Raw genomic sequence first — 14576 nt, forward strand, 5'->3', positions numbered from 1 at the left:
GTAGATAGACAACATTGATCTAGAATTGGAATATTAATGAGACTGAGTTCCAGTGGCTTAATTTTATATTTACCGCACAAATAATGAAAATTATTAAAGAAACAAAAATGATCTTGGCCTAATCTTATATATCTCGTATAAATAACAAAAATTACAAAAGCAATAGACGTACTTGAAACGATTAAAAACATGCTTCTTTCCGCTTCTTCTCCGATAGAAGCGAGGAAACCAGAATAAAAAAGAGGTGGAGAGCTTTCTATTCCTTTATAAATCTTGTATAACAACTTTTTTTTTTTTTTCAATCAGATCATGCATGACCCACATTGAGTTCTTTCTTGAATTTTTGATAACTTTCTTGTAGGTTTCTAATGCCCGTTTTTTTCGAAATATTTCACATGTCATGCAGTTATTGTTCATACATTTCAATATGTGGCGGTTCTTGGTTTTTAGGTTTTGTTTGAGATATTATTGGCATGAGAGAGTAGATGGATATTGTGTTCGTTATGTTTGTTTTTTCATGCTCTTGAACAATGTATGCGGTAACATTTGATTTTTCTCTTTAAAGGCCAAAACTGTTTCATATGTATGTTCATTTCTAGGAATACATGATTTGTATCTATGTTTTTTCATTCAAGAAAATTGACTCTATGGAACCTGAAAAGATCCCATTTCACTACCAAGATATGGAATCTGAAATATAGCTCTTTTTTTCTTGTTTTTGAATTCTTTGGGATTCTTGGAATCTAAATGGCAAATATGATTTGGAGTATGTGGATTGGATACTGGCAACAAAATTTCGCCTCACCTTATCTATACTAATCGTGTTGTGTACCATGTTTGATTAATGTTATCTGATTAGTACATGCTGTCTTGTTTTTCCTACTTCGGTGACTGCTTTTTATGGTATAAGCAGGGCAGTATCATGGTTCCGTTGTGCTTATGGCGTTCATTGTCATCATTATTCTAGCAATCTTAAAACATTAATGAAATATATATGCAACCAATCTCAGTTTGCAGACTCTTTGACATAAATGCATTAATTAGAATCCATTCACTTGTTTATTTATCTTGATTGTCAGCCAGCAAAATGGGTAACCCGAATGCTCCATTAGCGGGAGTTACTAAAGATTTTAAAGCTAGGCTGGCATGCTACAAAAATGATTGGGTTGATACATGTGGCTCTGGAGCAAGGTGCTGCCTTTTTGTTCTTTTTCCAGGAAAGCATATACATATATATCTATATTGTAAACATCGTTTCTGAGGTGAACTTAAGCAGCTCAATAATATTTGTCTTTGGCTTCATTCACCATTTCAGGATTTTGGCTCCAACAGCATACATTTTCTTTGCTTCTGCTGTTCCTGTAATCGCCTTTGGGGAGCAATTGAGTCGGGATACAGGTCACTCTTAAACTACAAATCCATTATATTCATCTTTACCTTTGATGTTTCGCAAATGATGAACTTATTAGAGAAGTATGTATTCCCAAGTAATTTGATCTTACGAACAGAAATTGATGTTTTTGAAAATTTCCATAATAGAGGAGACCTTAAGCCCTGTTGAGACACTTGCTTCTACCGCTATCTGTGGGGTCATCCAAGCGGTTTTCGGTGGGCAGCCGTTGTTGATTCTAGGAGTTGCAGAACCAACCATTATAATGTACCACTACTTATATGATTTTGCCAAGAGCAGGATAGGAAAAGAACTGTATTTAGCATGGGTCGGGTGGTAAGCAAAACTCAACTTGATCAGTTAGAAAGTCAGGTGGCCTTTTTGATGTATTTAATATGTACACAAGATTTCTTTTACTTAAACAGGGTCTGTTTCTGGACGGCCTTGATGCTGTTTCTTCTAGCTATTTTTAACGCTTGTACCGTTATCACTCGATTTACAAGGGTGGCAGGGGAACTTTTTGGCATGTTAATCACAGTTCTTTTCATTCAGGAGGCCATCAGGGTAATTTTTTCCGTTGTATTTTCTTATCTTTATCCTGCTCCTTGTTATCCTAACCTTTTTGGAGTTGTGTTTATAAACTAGTAGTATTGAATCACAGGGTGTGATCAGTGAATTTAGCATGCCAGAAGGTGAAAATGCCACAGAAGAGATATATCATTTTGAATGGCTTTATATTAATGGGTTACTCGCAGTTATATTCACTATTGGTGTGCTTATCATGTCCCTGGAGAGCAGAGAAGCTAGGTCCTGGCGTTATGGTACAGGTATGGGATGTTTTTATTGTATTGACAACCTCAATAAAAATCTAACATTCTCAACAATTCAACCTTTTGCGCTATCTGCGCAGGCTGGCTTCGGAGTATAATTGCAGACTACGGGGTTCCACTGATGGTTGTGCTATGGACTGCAATATCTTACAGCGTACCGAGCAAAATTCCTTCTGGAGTACCCAGGAGGCTGAACAGTGCTCTTCCTTGGGATTCTTCATCAATGTACCATTGGACGGTGGCTAAGGTACTTATCCACTGGTTGTATCTTTCAAACTCTGTCTACGGTTGTTCATCTCCATATGTTTGAGACCTCATTATCTCATTCAGGAGCTGAAATGCGGCCTAGAATATCTTTTAGTTCTGTTAATCTATATTCTTCTCAAGAGTCTTTCTCGTTTTCCACCTGCATTATATTCCCAGGCAACAATGATACCCCATCTGATGTAGTTTGAGACCGAAATGATAAAACATACTAAAGGTCAAGATTCTTTCATCTCATGAACTTGCAGGACATGGGAAAGGTACCGGCAGGGTATATTTTTGCTGCCATTATACCAGCCCTGATGATTGCAGGTCTATACTTTTTTGATCACAGTGTAGCTTCGCAGCTGGCTCAACAGAGTGAATTCAACCTGACAAAACCAACTGCCTACCACTATGATATCTTGTTGCTGGGGGTCATGGTACAGGATTGAAGTTGATGAGCATTTCTTATAACTTCTGATTCTCTTTCTCCTCCACTAAAATTCCTAAGTTTTGCGACCTCAGACTTTAATCTGCGGATTACTTGGACTTCCTCCTTCGAATGGGGTGCTTCCACAATCTCCGATGCATACCAAGAGTCTCGCAGTCCTTAAGAAGCAGGTAAGAAGCGCATGATTCTGGAGAAATTATTTTGCATTGTCTTTCCATCTATATGAGTCGAGTAGGTTAAGAGATAATATTTTATCGGTTCTGCAGGTGATTCGGGATAAAATGGTTAAGTGTGCAAAAGAGGGCATGAAAGAGCAAGTCAGCCACTCAGAGATCTATAGACGAATGCACACTGTGTTTGTTGAGATGGACAGTGCTCCATCAGTAAGCGTCTCTGCCTCTCTCTCTCTCTCTTATATTCATAAATTCAGCTTTAATGTAGGCTAATACATAACTTCCGTGTTCCGCAGCAAGCTGTGGAGAAAGAGTTGGCAGACTTGAAGGAAGCTGTCGTGAAACACGACAACGAAGGAGAATCAAATGGCAAATTTGATCCTGAAAAGTGTATTGATCTCCACTTGCCCGTTCGAGTAAACGAGCAAAGAGTCAGCAACTTTCTGCAATCCGTAGCTGTGGGGCTTGCTATCTGCGCTATGCCTGTGATCAAGATGATACCAACCTCGGTTTTATGGGGATACTTCGCCTACATGGGCATCGAAAGCCTCCCAGGTAATCAGTTCTGGGAGAGGATGCTGCTGCTCCTTGTTCCTCCTCGTCGTCGTTTCAAGTAAGCCTTTTCATATTCCTTGGCCTTATCTGTGTACTAAACTAGTTTTGGTTTGCCAATTCAAGAAATCTGAACGGATTTGTGTTAACGTGTGTAAGAACTAAGTCCGACGATCTCATTCTGATCAATTACTAACACGGGCTTCTTCCTTTGACAGAGTCCTTCAAGAGTCCCATGCTTCCTTTGTGGAGTCAGTCCCTTTCAAATACATAACCTCATTCACACTGTTTCAGTTAGTCTACCTCTTGGTGTGTTTTGGAATAACCTGGATACCCATTGCTGGAATATTGTTTCCACTGCCTTTTTTCCTTCTGATAAGCATAAGAGAGCACCTTCTCCCAAAGGTGTTTCCACCTCAATATCTTCAGGAACTGGATGCAGCTGAGTACGAAGAAATTATCGGAAATCCATTTAGGAGGAGTCCATCTAAGAGGGTACATTAACTCTTTGTCCTCCTATTCTTATCATACTCATGGAAAACACTGCAAACACATTACATCTACTCGTTTTTTCATGTTATGAAAACAGGACGGCGAATCACCTGATGATGATAGCGGTGAGAGTTCCGACGAGTTTACTGATGCTGAAATACTAGACGAGATGACGACCCACAGAGGTGAATTGAAGCACAGGTCGATGAACTCCCGAGACAGGCAATTTCCCCTCATCACTCATAACCATGACTGTATCTTAGCTTGTCCAAGTTCTGCCTATGTAAATGGATTATAATCTTCCGATGATATGCAGGTTATCTCAGAAGGATCTACTGCCAAAAGTGGATCACTTGCAATGAAATTGTCAAGAAAATGCAGGGGAAAAACAGCCTAAAGGAAAATCTGCAGATAGGAGGTTAACTATTGTTTTCTCGACCAAGATTGGGAAGGATCGCGCAGTTTGCTGCAGGAAGCCGCATAAGCTCACCGTTGTCTGCATTTCAAGATACAGGTCGCCAAGGGAAAGAAAAACGACCATAATTGATCAAGATTATCTTCAAAGTTCATTAGGTAGGAGAATTAGACAGACGGGACGTAAATAATTGTGATTGTATGTTGTTTTTTAAGTTGAAATTGTGCTTTATATATCACTTGTTTTCTTTCTAGTAGATGTAGAGGCTCAACTCATGTCGGACCAGTGTGCCGTGTTTAACTACAGTATATGAATTGTCGCTTCTGACAGTGTATATAAATTAGAAAATATCACGTGCAACGTAAGTGTAATGACACATTTTTAGATTTGAATATAGAATTTATTAATTACTAGAGATATTAAACTCATAATTTTATTTATATTTCTATTATTGCACGTGTAACAATACATTTTTGGATTTGAATATAAAATTTATTAGTTACTAAAGATATTTAACTCATAATTTTATTTATATTTCTATTATTGAGTCATTAATTAATATATAGTTTTTTTTCAAAGAATTAGTAATAATTATTTAAATTGATGAGAAAACCATTTAATTTATTATTTGTTGTTCACCTCTAAATTTAATTGATAATATTCCTTAAAATAGAATTTTTGCATTTTGTATTTAATAATTATTATATTTAATGATTTTGTATCAGAACAAGAAGTAAAATATAATATATAAAACATTCAATACTAAAATAGAATTTACAAAGTCCCCTACTTTTTTTTAATAAAATTGATCATATTATATTCTTAAGGTCTATTTTTCTATTTTTTTTAAATTTTATTTTGTGTTTATTTATATTATTTTTTTGAAAATGTTATATTTTTAATTTTACTATCATATCCTGAATTCTTTTTTTCTTTTTAATTTACTGATGTGAAATGATTTTAAATATCTTTTTTCATGCTTTCCACTTTTCTTCTCGATCCAAGTATAACAACACTTTATCTTCTACACGTGGATCTTGCCAAATGAAAAAATAATAACACCCGCCTATAACATCCCCACAATTGTAAAATCTTTTACATGAATTAATATTGTTTAAGTCCTCAAATACGCCCTTCTTTTACAATAACATGTGAGTTCTTCGTTCACCCAACTTCTTCTACTCTCAGTTGACATAAGCCTCTTTGTAGCTTTTAAAATTAAATTTTTGGGTCGTTTGTGCCTTAACTTGTACTTTTCCCCACTAAAATCTAGCTTTACTAAAGGTCATATAACTTTCCTGCCCGATATTTAATTAGAAAAGCCACGTGTGACTATCATTAGAAAAAATAAAAATAAAAAAGGGTGCTTCAAATACGAGGTATATATGTACATAGACATAGAGCAACAACAAGTATTATTACATTAATATTAGAAAGGTAAAAGAGAGAGAAAGAGAGGGTAGGGTGGCAGACAGGGAATTAAGGGTTTTCCGTGAGCGACGTATGAGGGACGTGGTCGCTGCATGAAACCGCCAGTTTTGCACCAGGTGGGCGTCTCCACGCCTGCCTGACATCTGTCTCCCTCTATTTTCCCACCGCTTACTTGCCAATAATCACTATTCTTAACATAATAATGTGATTGGTCAATTTTTTTTAAAATTTAATACACATAATTAAGTGGATTAACTGTAGTACCGTTTTGTAATAAAAGATTCGAACTGGGATGGAACAGAACAAAATTATATATAAAATTAATTTGGATTAGAGGAAGAGGGCATAAGCATCCATCCCTTGCCCTATATGGATAGATGGATTGGAACTTCCCCTCATGACCATTTTACCCCAAGAAACAGTTGAATACACTGAATGGTTTGCAGGGGTAAACTGGCACTTATTACATATATACACTTAATTACCACCTTGTAATAAAGAAGATTCGAGAAAGCAAAGCTTGAAAGGCCAGCAACTACTATATATATATATCTCGGACACTTGAAAGGTCATAACCATCACCGAATTTAGTTACAAGAATCAAGAATGAGAGACGCAGACGAGGACAGGCCGCCTGTTGCTGCTGCAGGGAATAAGAAGTCGTATGAATATGATGAGAATCGGGGGACGGGATCGAATATGAACTACGGCGGCATTCCCCTGAGTTGTGATCAGCAGAGCTTATGGGTTCAGGATGAGGATGAGCAGCCGCCAAGTTGTGAGGTTCCTCCTCCGCCGGCGGTCGTGCATGGGGTGGTGGCGGTGGAGAAGATCAAGGGAGAAGCTGGCAGTAGTAAAACCCACCACGCTTCCGATTCTCGTCACCATTATTTGCAAACAACAGATATTGAAGGACATGTGAGTCAATTAATTCTATTCTATTCTTCCTTGCAATTTTTTAATTGGTAGTATTTTATCAGTGTGGGTTTATCATACATGCTATATATCCTAGAGATGACGTTGCATCATCATGTATATGGACAGACATAACTGGTATGTGTGGGAAAAAGTAATATGGTCAGATCAAACCTCTCGAGTAACATCCATCGTAATTGATGTACAACGAAAAATTCTTGTCTAAAACGGACTGGGTTTTGGACCAACCCACCGCATAACAAGTGGACATACTTACGTACTTGGCTTGGATTGCTCAAACTCGACCCGTTCTTGCTAGAGAATTACTTAATCTCCATCCAGGTACGTACGTAGTACACGACCAAAAAACACTATTGTGATCAATACACTTGCCACATGATTGGTTTGGGATCCGCTGCCGGCCTCAATTTGAGCTAGAATCGTCCTTCTGGCCAGAAGGGTGTCCATTGATTGTGTGTAGAATTCCTTTTTATTGGGGTGTACATATATACATGGTTGATCACCAGCTAGTTATGAATTTAGACACAACATTCTTGTCCGATCAATCCACTTGGGCTGCGCTCATACAATCATATTACCAGTATTGTTATACTTACTATCTGATTAGCAGCATGTCAATATTGTCAAACTGTGAGTGATGTAGTGGGCATGTATATATATATATATATGTAAGTAGCTCTGATTTTCACATTGTCTTAGAAGATATATATCCTGGTGATTGTGTGCAGGAAGATGGAGGCACAGAAGAGGATTCCAAGACAGGCAGCGAGTGCAGACAGCAAAAGAGAGCGCGTTCCACTCAAGTACATAACCTCAATGAAAGGGTCAGTATATATACATACACAAAACAAGCATATGTATAAATTTTATAAAAAAAATGCTTATGAGATTCTAATCATCTTATTTTAAAATAGAGTAAATTACAATGAACTTGGTTTAATGTTTGCTATATTTATAAATACCTGAGTTGTCATAAGAAGTATTTATTAAAAATTTATAATTCTGAGGAGATATTTGTAATTTCCAAACAACGATGAATTATTTATAAATATGACAAATCTTATGACACCCTATTATAATTTACCCTTTAAAATTTTAGAAAACAATTTAGTAGAGTTTATAAAATCAGCAAAACAGTACTTGTGTCCTTGGAGACAACATCAATAATTAGCAAATTATTTAATACACTAATTAAAACCCAGAAGTAATTATATCATCACCATAATTAATTAACCTAGTTTTTGTTGTTAACTATTTTATGATTTCTAGTAGCAGATTAATTATATTATGTATTTCCAATTAGGAAGAAAGAAACTTACACGAAGATATCAATTAATTCAGCATTAATATAATATTTAACTTAGCCAAAAAAAAAACTATATATTCAGAACTGGAAACACGAAAGGGACAGAGAAGCATAATTATTACACAAAGGAAGAAAGGAATAATTAGAACAAGGCTGAAGATGTCGTAATTATGACCTGAAAATCCAATGTTTCTTGATGAATAATTCGGAGTTGAAAAAATCTGAAACCAACCTGCGATTCACATAGTTATATGTGCGTGGAAACAGCACCAAAGAAAGAAATCAAGAATCCAATTCTTTATGAATCTGGGCTGAATGATTCTTGTGAAAGAATGTGAGTTGGGCATTGATTGTTCCAACATGGGGTAGAAAGCTGACACGTAGATGTTGGAGTGATAAACGAGGTTGCATTATACGATAATGTGATTGATCGACAGTCCTCGTCGTATGGTTAGTATGTTAGAGTTGTTTACTAATTTTTTTTTGTAATATGTTACCAACAGTTGAGGAGGCAAAAACTGAAAGAAAAGATGAAAACTCTCCAGGAACTGATTCCCAACTGTAATAAGGTTCACTTCCTAGTTCTATATACTTATAATTATTATTACCTCAAAATTCTTGCAAATTTTGTTAAGGTTGTATTTCTCCTAATTAACATGAAAAAATCTCCATTTTTTCAAGAGAGACAAAGCATCCACCCTGGATGATGCCATAAAGTATATAAAGACATTACAGTATCATGTTCAGGTACCTTCTTTACCTACAAATTATCTTCTGCAATTCACACATGTTAATACAAATGATGGTGTTGTTGCTTATATTGTATTCATATGGCTGTATGAAAATGATACAATTGTTTGTGCATGTTTGTCTGTCTGTCAGCACATACTGTCTCTCTACTGTTCCATATGAATATCCTTATTGTTGCCATGTAAATTTTATCATTTTGAGGAAACACCAGATGATGTCAATGGGAGCAGGTTTCTCTATGCTCCGCTCTCCGACAATGACGCCGCAGCCAGAGCATCAAGGATTGCAGGTTCCTAGTTTTCCTCCTATCCTGCACGCGGTTCCAGGGGGACCGGGAGCTGGTCAAGGATTGCAGGTTCCTAGTTTTCCTCCTATCCTGCACGCCGTTCCAGGGGAGCCGGGAGCTGGAATCGGCTGTGGATTGGGAATGGGAATATCCGGCCTGTCTTCCTCAGCTGGTTTTGCCATGAGACAGTTGGCATTATCTAGTCCATCTTCATTGCCTGGAATATCAGAAGCAGCTCATAATCCGGTAAACATTTTGGGATCGTCGCCCTTCGTTTGTTCTAGCATGGATTTGCGGCCGATGTATGCTGCTGTTTTTACTCCTGGATCCCAATGTACAGCAACAGCGTTAGATGGTAGTAGTCCGTCGTCTCAATGTGCAATGAGCAGTAAGAGCGAGTCGTGTCATGTCCCTGTGACAGGCGAGGTCGGTTCACCCTCGTCCTGCAGTCTTGAGGGAGTAAGTTTTAGTCGTTTATTGCAGGGAGATGGATGATGGCAATAAGCTATTGCATAAGTTTTTACCACAAGCTGTTCTTTCAATACTCTTGCTGTTTATCAGAATGAATCAGTTTTGATTCAGATTGAATCCCTTTCTGTGCAACATTATATACATAATCATTTTTTTTTTCTCATCGTCTGAAGTTAAAACGTTCTCCATTGAATCCTTTACGTTCATTAGTGCATGTGTGCTTGTGCATAAGTTTGATGAAGCCAGAACAGCAGTACTCCTAGGAAAACAAGAGACTGAAGCAGGAAAAATGCATTACTTAATCAAACATCTTGATGCCCAAATGTCTGAACACGTAATTTTGTAATTCTTTAGCAATTTAAGGAAGGAGGAGCGAGAGCAAGAGTGCTACCAAGTCAAGTCATTCGGCCTTGTTTCATTGAGGATGACAGGTCTACTAGCCACGATGGATCTAGTGAATGGTTGTTCTTCTTTTCCCATTTTCTCCATTTCAAGCACATGACGAACTCCATCCTCCCTGTTCTTCTGTAATTTTGGTTGTAACTACAGAATGTTGCTGCAGGGCAAGCAGTGAGACAGCAAAGTTGGGAGACTGTTTCTAAATTCTGGAAAACGATGTTAGGTTGGTGGAAATTGCCTGCCTTGATATCTCAAAGTCATGTTTTCCTCCCTTTCTTGAATGTGTTATCAAGAAAAAGGACAAACATATGTTCAGATGTTTCTGTTCTTGTTCTCCTTTTCTTTTGTGCTTTGTTGGGTAAAAATGATGTCTTTCCACTGTACTATCCATCTTATTCATTCAGTTGGTATAGATGTTTTTTGTGCATTTTAATAGCAATTTTCTCATTTTTGTGCATCTTTAATAAGCGAAGGGACCATTACTGTAAGGGATAAAGTAACTTTTAACATTCAGATCTGCCATTGAATAACTGTGAATACAGCATTCTTCACATCCCTATAACTTGTATCTCTGCATTTGTTCTGGTGGATATGGAATCTGATGATAAAATCACACTCCTTTATATGTAGACTAAAACTAAGGTTTGTATGGAAGGCATTGAAGTACTATAGTAGCAAGTAAAGATAACATACAAGATGACCCTATTCGAGTTTTGTCTGGTCAGGCCATCCGCCTTGGTTTATGTACGCTCAGCAACTTCACGTCGTCAACCACAGGACCACATAACGAAGCAAAGTCATCACTCCTCATGTGGTAGTACGTGCTGAAGAACATGATTCGAGTTCGAGCAGCAGTGGCCGCGAAACGCAGCACGGCTCGTTTGTATCCACCTTTGCCCTTGGACTCATAAGGAACCTTGACGGTGTCTCTCCCAGCAAATGCTTCGACGATCATCGAACCCTCACAAGAATTGCTAGCGTCTCCAATGGCAAAGGTAAGCTCATAAGTCTTGCCAATGATCGTTCTGGCTACTTGTGCAATAGCACTTTCTTTCCCACCGACAAGCTCGATAGCTCGTTGGCCATGTGGGACTGAGAAGTGTGCTGCGTCAATGTATTTTACGGCTTTGAGAGATTCAACTATCCAGGCGGGTAGCGGTGAGTGATCATCCTCAATGTTAGGTGGGACGAGGACTCCCCAGCTCGTGTTGGGAAATACGTATGGTCCTTCTTCAAAGTCTCCATTTTTCAGCAGGTTATCTGCATAGCAAAAATATACATCGTAACCAAGAACGGTCCGAGCACAATTTGGTGAAGATAATGCTATTGCTAGCCGGGCAGGGATAATGAACAGGAATCATGCTTCAGAGTAAAGAATCTCTTTAACTGATGCCAGTACTACTGGATTATAGTCACTTGCACATGCAAATCATTGAATTTTTACGGCAGATCAATAAAGGGAACAGTAGCCAGAGGCAGTAAAACGTGCATTTCTAGTTCAGAGCATTCACTACTCGTATGCCATTAATAACATAATTGATAAGAGTCCTCAATAATTGTAGCTAATGTATCTAAGCAAACAACAAGTAAACAGAGAATAACCAGAGGCTCACCACGAGTTGCTTTGGGTGGATATAAAGCCCGAATAGCAATCGAATCAATCAGAGGTCCACATGCTGGATCTTCCTCTACTCCTGGATTGTGAATTAGTATCTCAGCCACACTGTGATTTGCTTGGAATGCCCAGGCGTACGAATCCCAACCGTTACTACTATACAAAGTTTGAATCGGGAGCACCCCAAAGCCTGGTGCAACGGACACATTCAACCTCTCCTCTTGAGCACAGGTCCTGGCAGCGCTAAACGTTAACGAATAGTACATTCCTTTACTCACATTCAACGATTGCTTAATTGAGGCCTCGTTTCCTAGCCTGACTGCAGCATATCCCTCTGGAACAACTAGAAGCATGTCGCCTTGCTTTTGCCCGGCTTTAATGTATTCAACAAAGCCGGAAACTCTCCATTTTGGTATGGCATTGGGTTTGAGCACGATGGTCCCGTTGAGTTCCGAGGCCTTGGGAGCCTGCTCAAAGTTGCCATTGTCTAGTAGCCCTGCATTAGGTGTATACAGTGTCTTTGATATACCAAGTAGCAGATCTCAAGAATAAATCTTTCCAAGAGTGCATAAACTAATACCATGAGCACAGAAAGTGCTTGCTCAACATTATGACAACTACATATCATGTAATTCAAATGTTTCTGCTTCAGACAGTCCTAATCTTCTAGCTATCGCAGACAGCACAGATATCTTGTAATCGCCATGTAGCTAGCTAGATTCAATGCTGATCTAACATAATCCTTTCTCCATTATGCTTAGTCATTCTTGAAAGTTTACAGGTTCGTGACAAAGAACAATGAGTGTGTATCACTTGCAGCATAAGCCAAGAAACAACCTTTAAAATCTCACTCCTTATCATTTCGTTACATAGTTCAGAATTCTCCAGCCAAGCAACATTTTCAAACATTATGCAGAAAGATCACATCTTTGGTCAAGAAACTGAACTAAATGAGACTTCAACCAAAACGGGAGCTGAGAAAACCGATGAAATCCAAACTACAAAACAAAAAAAGAAGCGGGGTAAAAACAAGAAACACCAAAGTTGTGAACTTACCATCTCTCAAGGCAAAGACAAGATGGCAAGTGGACAAACACAAGAACACCGACAAAAGAGTGAAGCCCTCCATTCTTGATTCACTGCTGTATGGTTCTTGAACACACAGAATATGAAAGAGAAGCTATGGGTTGTTTTTCATTTTTCTTTTGTTTCTTGTTTTGGAGCTGTGGTTTGAAGTAGGACGGAGAAAGGGTCCTTTTATGCATGACAAGGTTCAAGAATGGGCTTGTTTTTTTGGTGATATAACGCTGCTGCCCCTAAACATACAGTCTGTAGTTTTTCATATGGGATCATTGAGGACCAGTTTGTCTTTGTCCCCCATTTTCTTGAGTTTTACATAGTAACTGTGTTCTATTTAGGGAAAAATGTGTGTAGGGGTGAAGACGAGGTAATGACAAGAACTGTCCGTAGCCACATGGGTCTCAAACTTCACTTCCCAAAGACGGTGCAGAGCACCCATGACATGATTGGCTAATAGACTGGACATGAGTGGTGGGGCTAAATAGTCTTTTATCTCTCCCTAATATGTCATACTTATCAACTTCCCTTTCTCTTTTCCTTTATGTAAATTGATGAAGAATTGAAAGTTGCTACTCCATAAACGAGAGATAAATTACAGAAAAACGAATTGTGGTCTGATAGCCCATACATACATGTGCTTGTTTGAGTGAAAGTCGCATTTTTGTCAAAGACTTGCCCTAAATCACTCTTTTCACGAGTGTGTGAAGCCAAAATGTCCACATTCTGATGAAATAGATAAGTGCATAGAGCTCAGCATTTTCTTGTAAATAGACAGACCCCAGCATTTTTAATTCAAAAAGTTATAATATCTTACATTATTTCAAATTATCTTGTAGTTGTCCTAAATATTTTTTATTTTGTTAAAATAACATGTCTACTGCTGAGCGATATGATCTTTTAATCATAATTGAAATGTTTTATTATCACAATAGATCTAATCTTTTAACGTTGCATTCACCCGCCACGTAGTAGTTTATATTATAGAAAATTTGATGGGATAAAAATTAATTTTTAAGATGGAGAGAAATATAAACTTTGTGACAAGATTGGAAATCTCAATCCTAAATTACCAAGCTTTATATTAGAAAGTAGAATGAAAAGACCAATTAACCTTCTAGGTATGTTACAGAGAACAGATATTGGTAAGGGAATTAGTATTTATTATGTGGGAGAAACATGCCATGAGGGCCCAATAAAGAGTTAGGGTCCATTTTAGGGAGTATGTGTCTACACATCATGGCTTGTTTTCGGGTCTGTTTGAAGCCTTGTGGGCCAGATCGAATTTTCATAATTGTAATGTGGACCGACAAAGAATCTCAACCTCAGCTCCCTCTCTCTTCAGTTCATTTTGTAGTTCATTCATTCACAAAATTTGGCTAACTGGTGTCTATATCGCAAATGAAATACTTGTTTTGAGATGACAAATATCAATTCCTCATGGTGTGTTTGAATTTGAAAGAAGAATTTGAGTAAAAAAATTTAAATGACTCCATTTGAAAGGAATTTAAAGTCCATTCAGATTTATCAAAACTAGATTTAAAATTCTTTGCATTTAGAATTATCCAAACATATTCAAAAGATTTGTCACGAAAGATTTCAAATACAACCTTGATGTAAAATTATTAATAAACTTCAATTCTGATTGATTTCACATTCATAGATTATTATTATTGTACTAAATTAACTAAACATATTGTTCGTATGTGAGTCTTTAATATTTAATTGGATAACTATTATGGCCATGGAAAATTGA

General features: G+C 37.6%; 3 protein-coding genes across 4 annotated transcripts; 2 read left to right on the forward strand and 1 right to left on the reverse strand.

Annotated features, from left to right (window-relative positions):
* LOC105167220 (boron transporter 4-like) lies at nucleotides 312-4505 on the forward strand. The gene is made up of 14 exons (XM_011086878.2): nucleotides 312-357; nucleotides 1080-1191; nucleotides 1316-1398; nucleotides 1540-1726; nucleotides 1816-1954; nucleotides 2052-2217; nucleotides 2301-2467; nucleotides 2733-2906; nucleotides 2992-3087; nucleotides 3184-3300; nucleotides 3387-3703; nucleotides 3861-4137; nucleotides 4232-4356; nucleotides 4451-4505. Exons 2-14 carry the CDS (start codon nucleotides 1088-1090, stop codon nucleotides 4494-4496), a joined length of 1998 nt encoding a protein of 665 aa, XP_011085180.1. The 5' UTR covers nucleotides 312-357; nucleotides 1080-1087; the 3' UTR covers nucleotides 4497-4505.
* Nucleotides 6452-10490, forward strand: LOC105167299 (transcription factor APG-like). 2 transcript variants are annotated; one of them, XM_011087072.2, is made up of 7 exons: nucleotides 6454-6898; nucleotides 7645-7740; nucleotides 8726-8791; nucleotides 8904-8969; nucleotides 9184-9717; nucleotides 10084-10190; nucleotides 10292-10490. In XM_011087072.2, the coding sequence occupies exons 1-7, from the start codon at nucleotides 6587-6589 to the stop codon at nucleotides 10329-10331; spliced, it is 1221 nt and encodes a 406-aa protein (XP_011085374.1). In that variant the 5' UTR covers nucleotides 6454-6586; the 3' UTR covers nucleotides 10332-10490. The 2 variants fall into 2 exon arrangements, with proteins under 2 accessions (XP_011085297.1, XP_011085374.1); XM_011086995.2 differs by having other exon boundaries at nucleotides 6452-6898; nucleotides 10084-10319.
* Nucleotides 10612-13185, reverse strand: LOC105167438. Its single transcript, XM_011087197.2, has 3 exons — nucleotides 12800-13185; nucleotides 11742-12239; nucleotides 10612-11388 (listed from the first exon to the last, which is right to left on the reverse strand). The coding sequence occupies exons 1-3, from the start codon at nucleotides 12870-12872 to the stop codon at nucleotides 10850-10852; spliced, it is 1110 nt and encodes a 369-aa protein (XP_011085499.1). The 5' UTR covers nucleotides 12873-13185; the 3' UTR covers nucleotides 10612-10849.

Source organism: Sesamum indicum, linkage group LG1, assembly GCF_000512975.1.
Source record: "Sesamum indicum cultivar Zhongzhi No. 13 linkage group LG1, S_indicum_v1.0, whole genome shotgun sequence".
In the NCBI taxonomy this organism is placed as follows: domain Eukaryota; kingdom Viridiplantae; phylum Streptophyta; class Magnoliopsida; order Lamiales; family Pedaliaceae; genus Sesamum; species Sesamum indicum.

Bases quoted from the DNA above. Each gene is read 5' to 3' on its own strand.
- LOC105167220 (XM_011086878.2), top strand. From the start codon at position 1,088: ATGGGTAACCCGAATGCTCCATTAGCGGGAGTTACTAAAGATTTTAAA. The intron at 1,399-1,539 runs GTCACTCTTAAA...TTTCCATAATAG, and splicing joins GCAATTGAGTCGGGATACAG to AGGAGACCTTAAGCCCTGTT. The intron at 2,907-2,991 runs GTACAGGATTGA...TTGCGACCTCAG, and splicing joins TCTTGTTGCTGGGGGTCATG to ACTTTAATCTGCGGATTACT.
- LOC105167299 (XM_011086995.2), top strand. From the start codon at position 6,587: ATGAGAGACGCAGACGAGGACAGGCCGCCTGTTGCTGCTGCAGGGAAT. The intron at 7,741-8,725 runs GTCAGTATATAT...TGTTACCAACAG, and splicing joins TACATAACCTCAATGAAAGG to TTGAGGAGGCAAAAACTGAA. The intron at 9,718-10,083 runs GTAAGTTTTAGT...GTAATTCTTTAG, and splicing joins CGTCCTGCAGTCTTGAGGGA to CAATTTAAGGAAGGAGGAGC.
- LOC105167438 (XM_011087197.2), bottom strand. From the start codon at position 12,872: ATGGAGGGCTTCACTCTTTTGTCGGTGTTCTTGTGTTTGTCCACTTGC. The intron at 12,240-12,799 runs GTAAGTTCACAA...CACCTAATGCAG, and splicing joins TGTCTTTGCCTTGAGAGATG to GGCTACTAGACAATGGCAAC. The intron at 11,389-11,741 runs GTGAGCCTCTGG...TTTGCTATGCAG, and splicing joins TCCACCCAAAGCAACTCGTG to ATAACCTGCTGAAAAATGGA.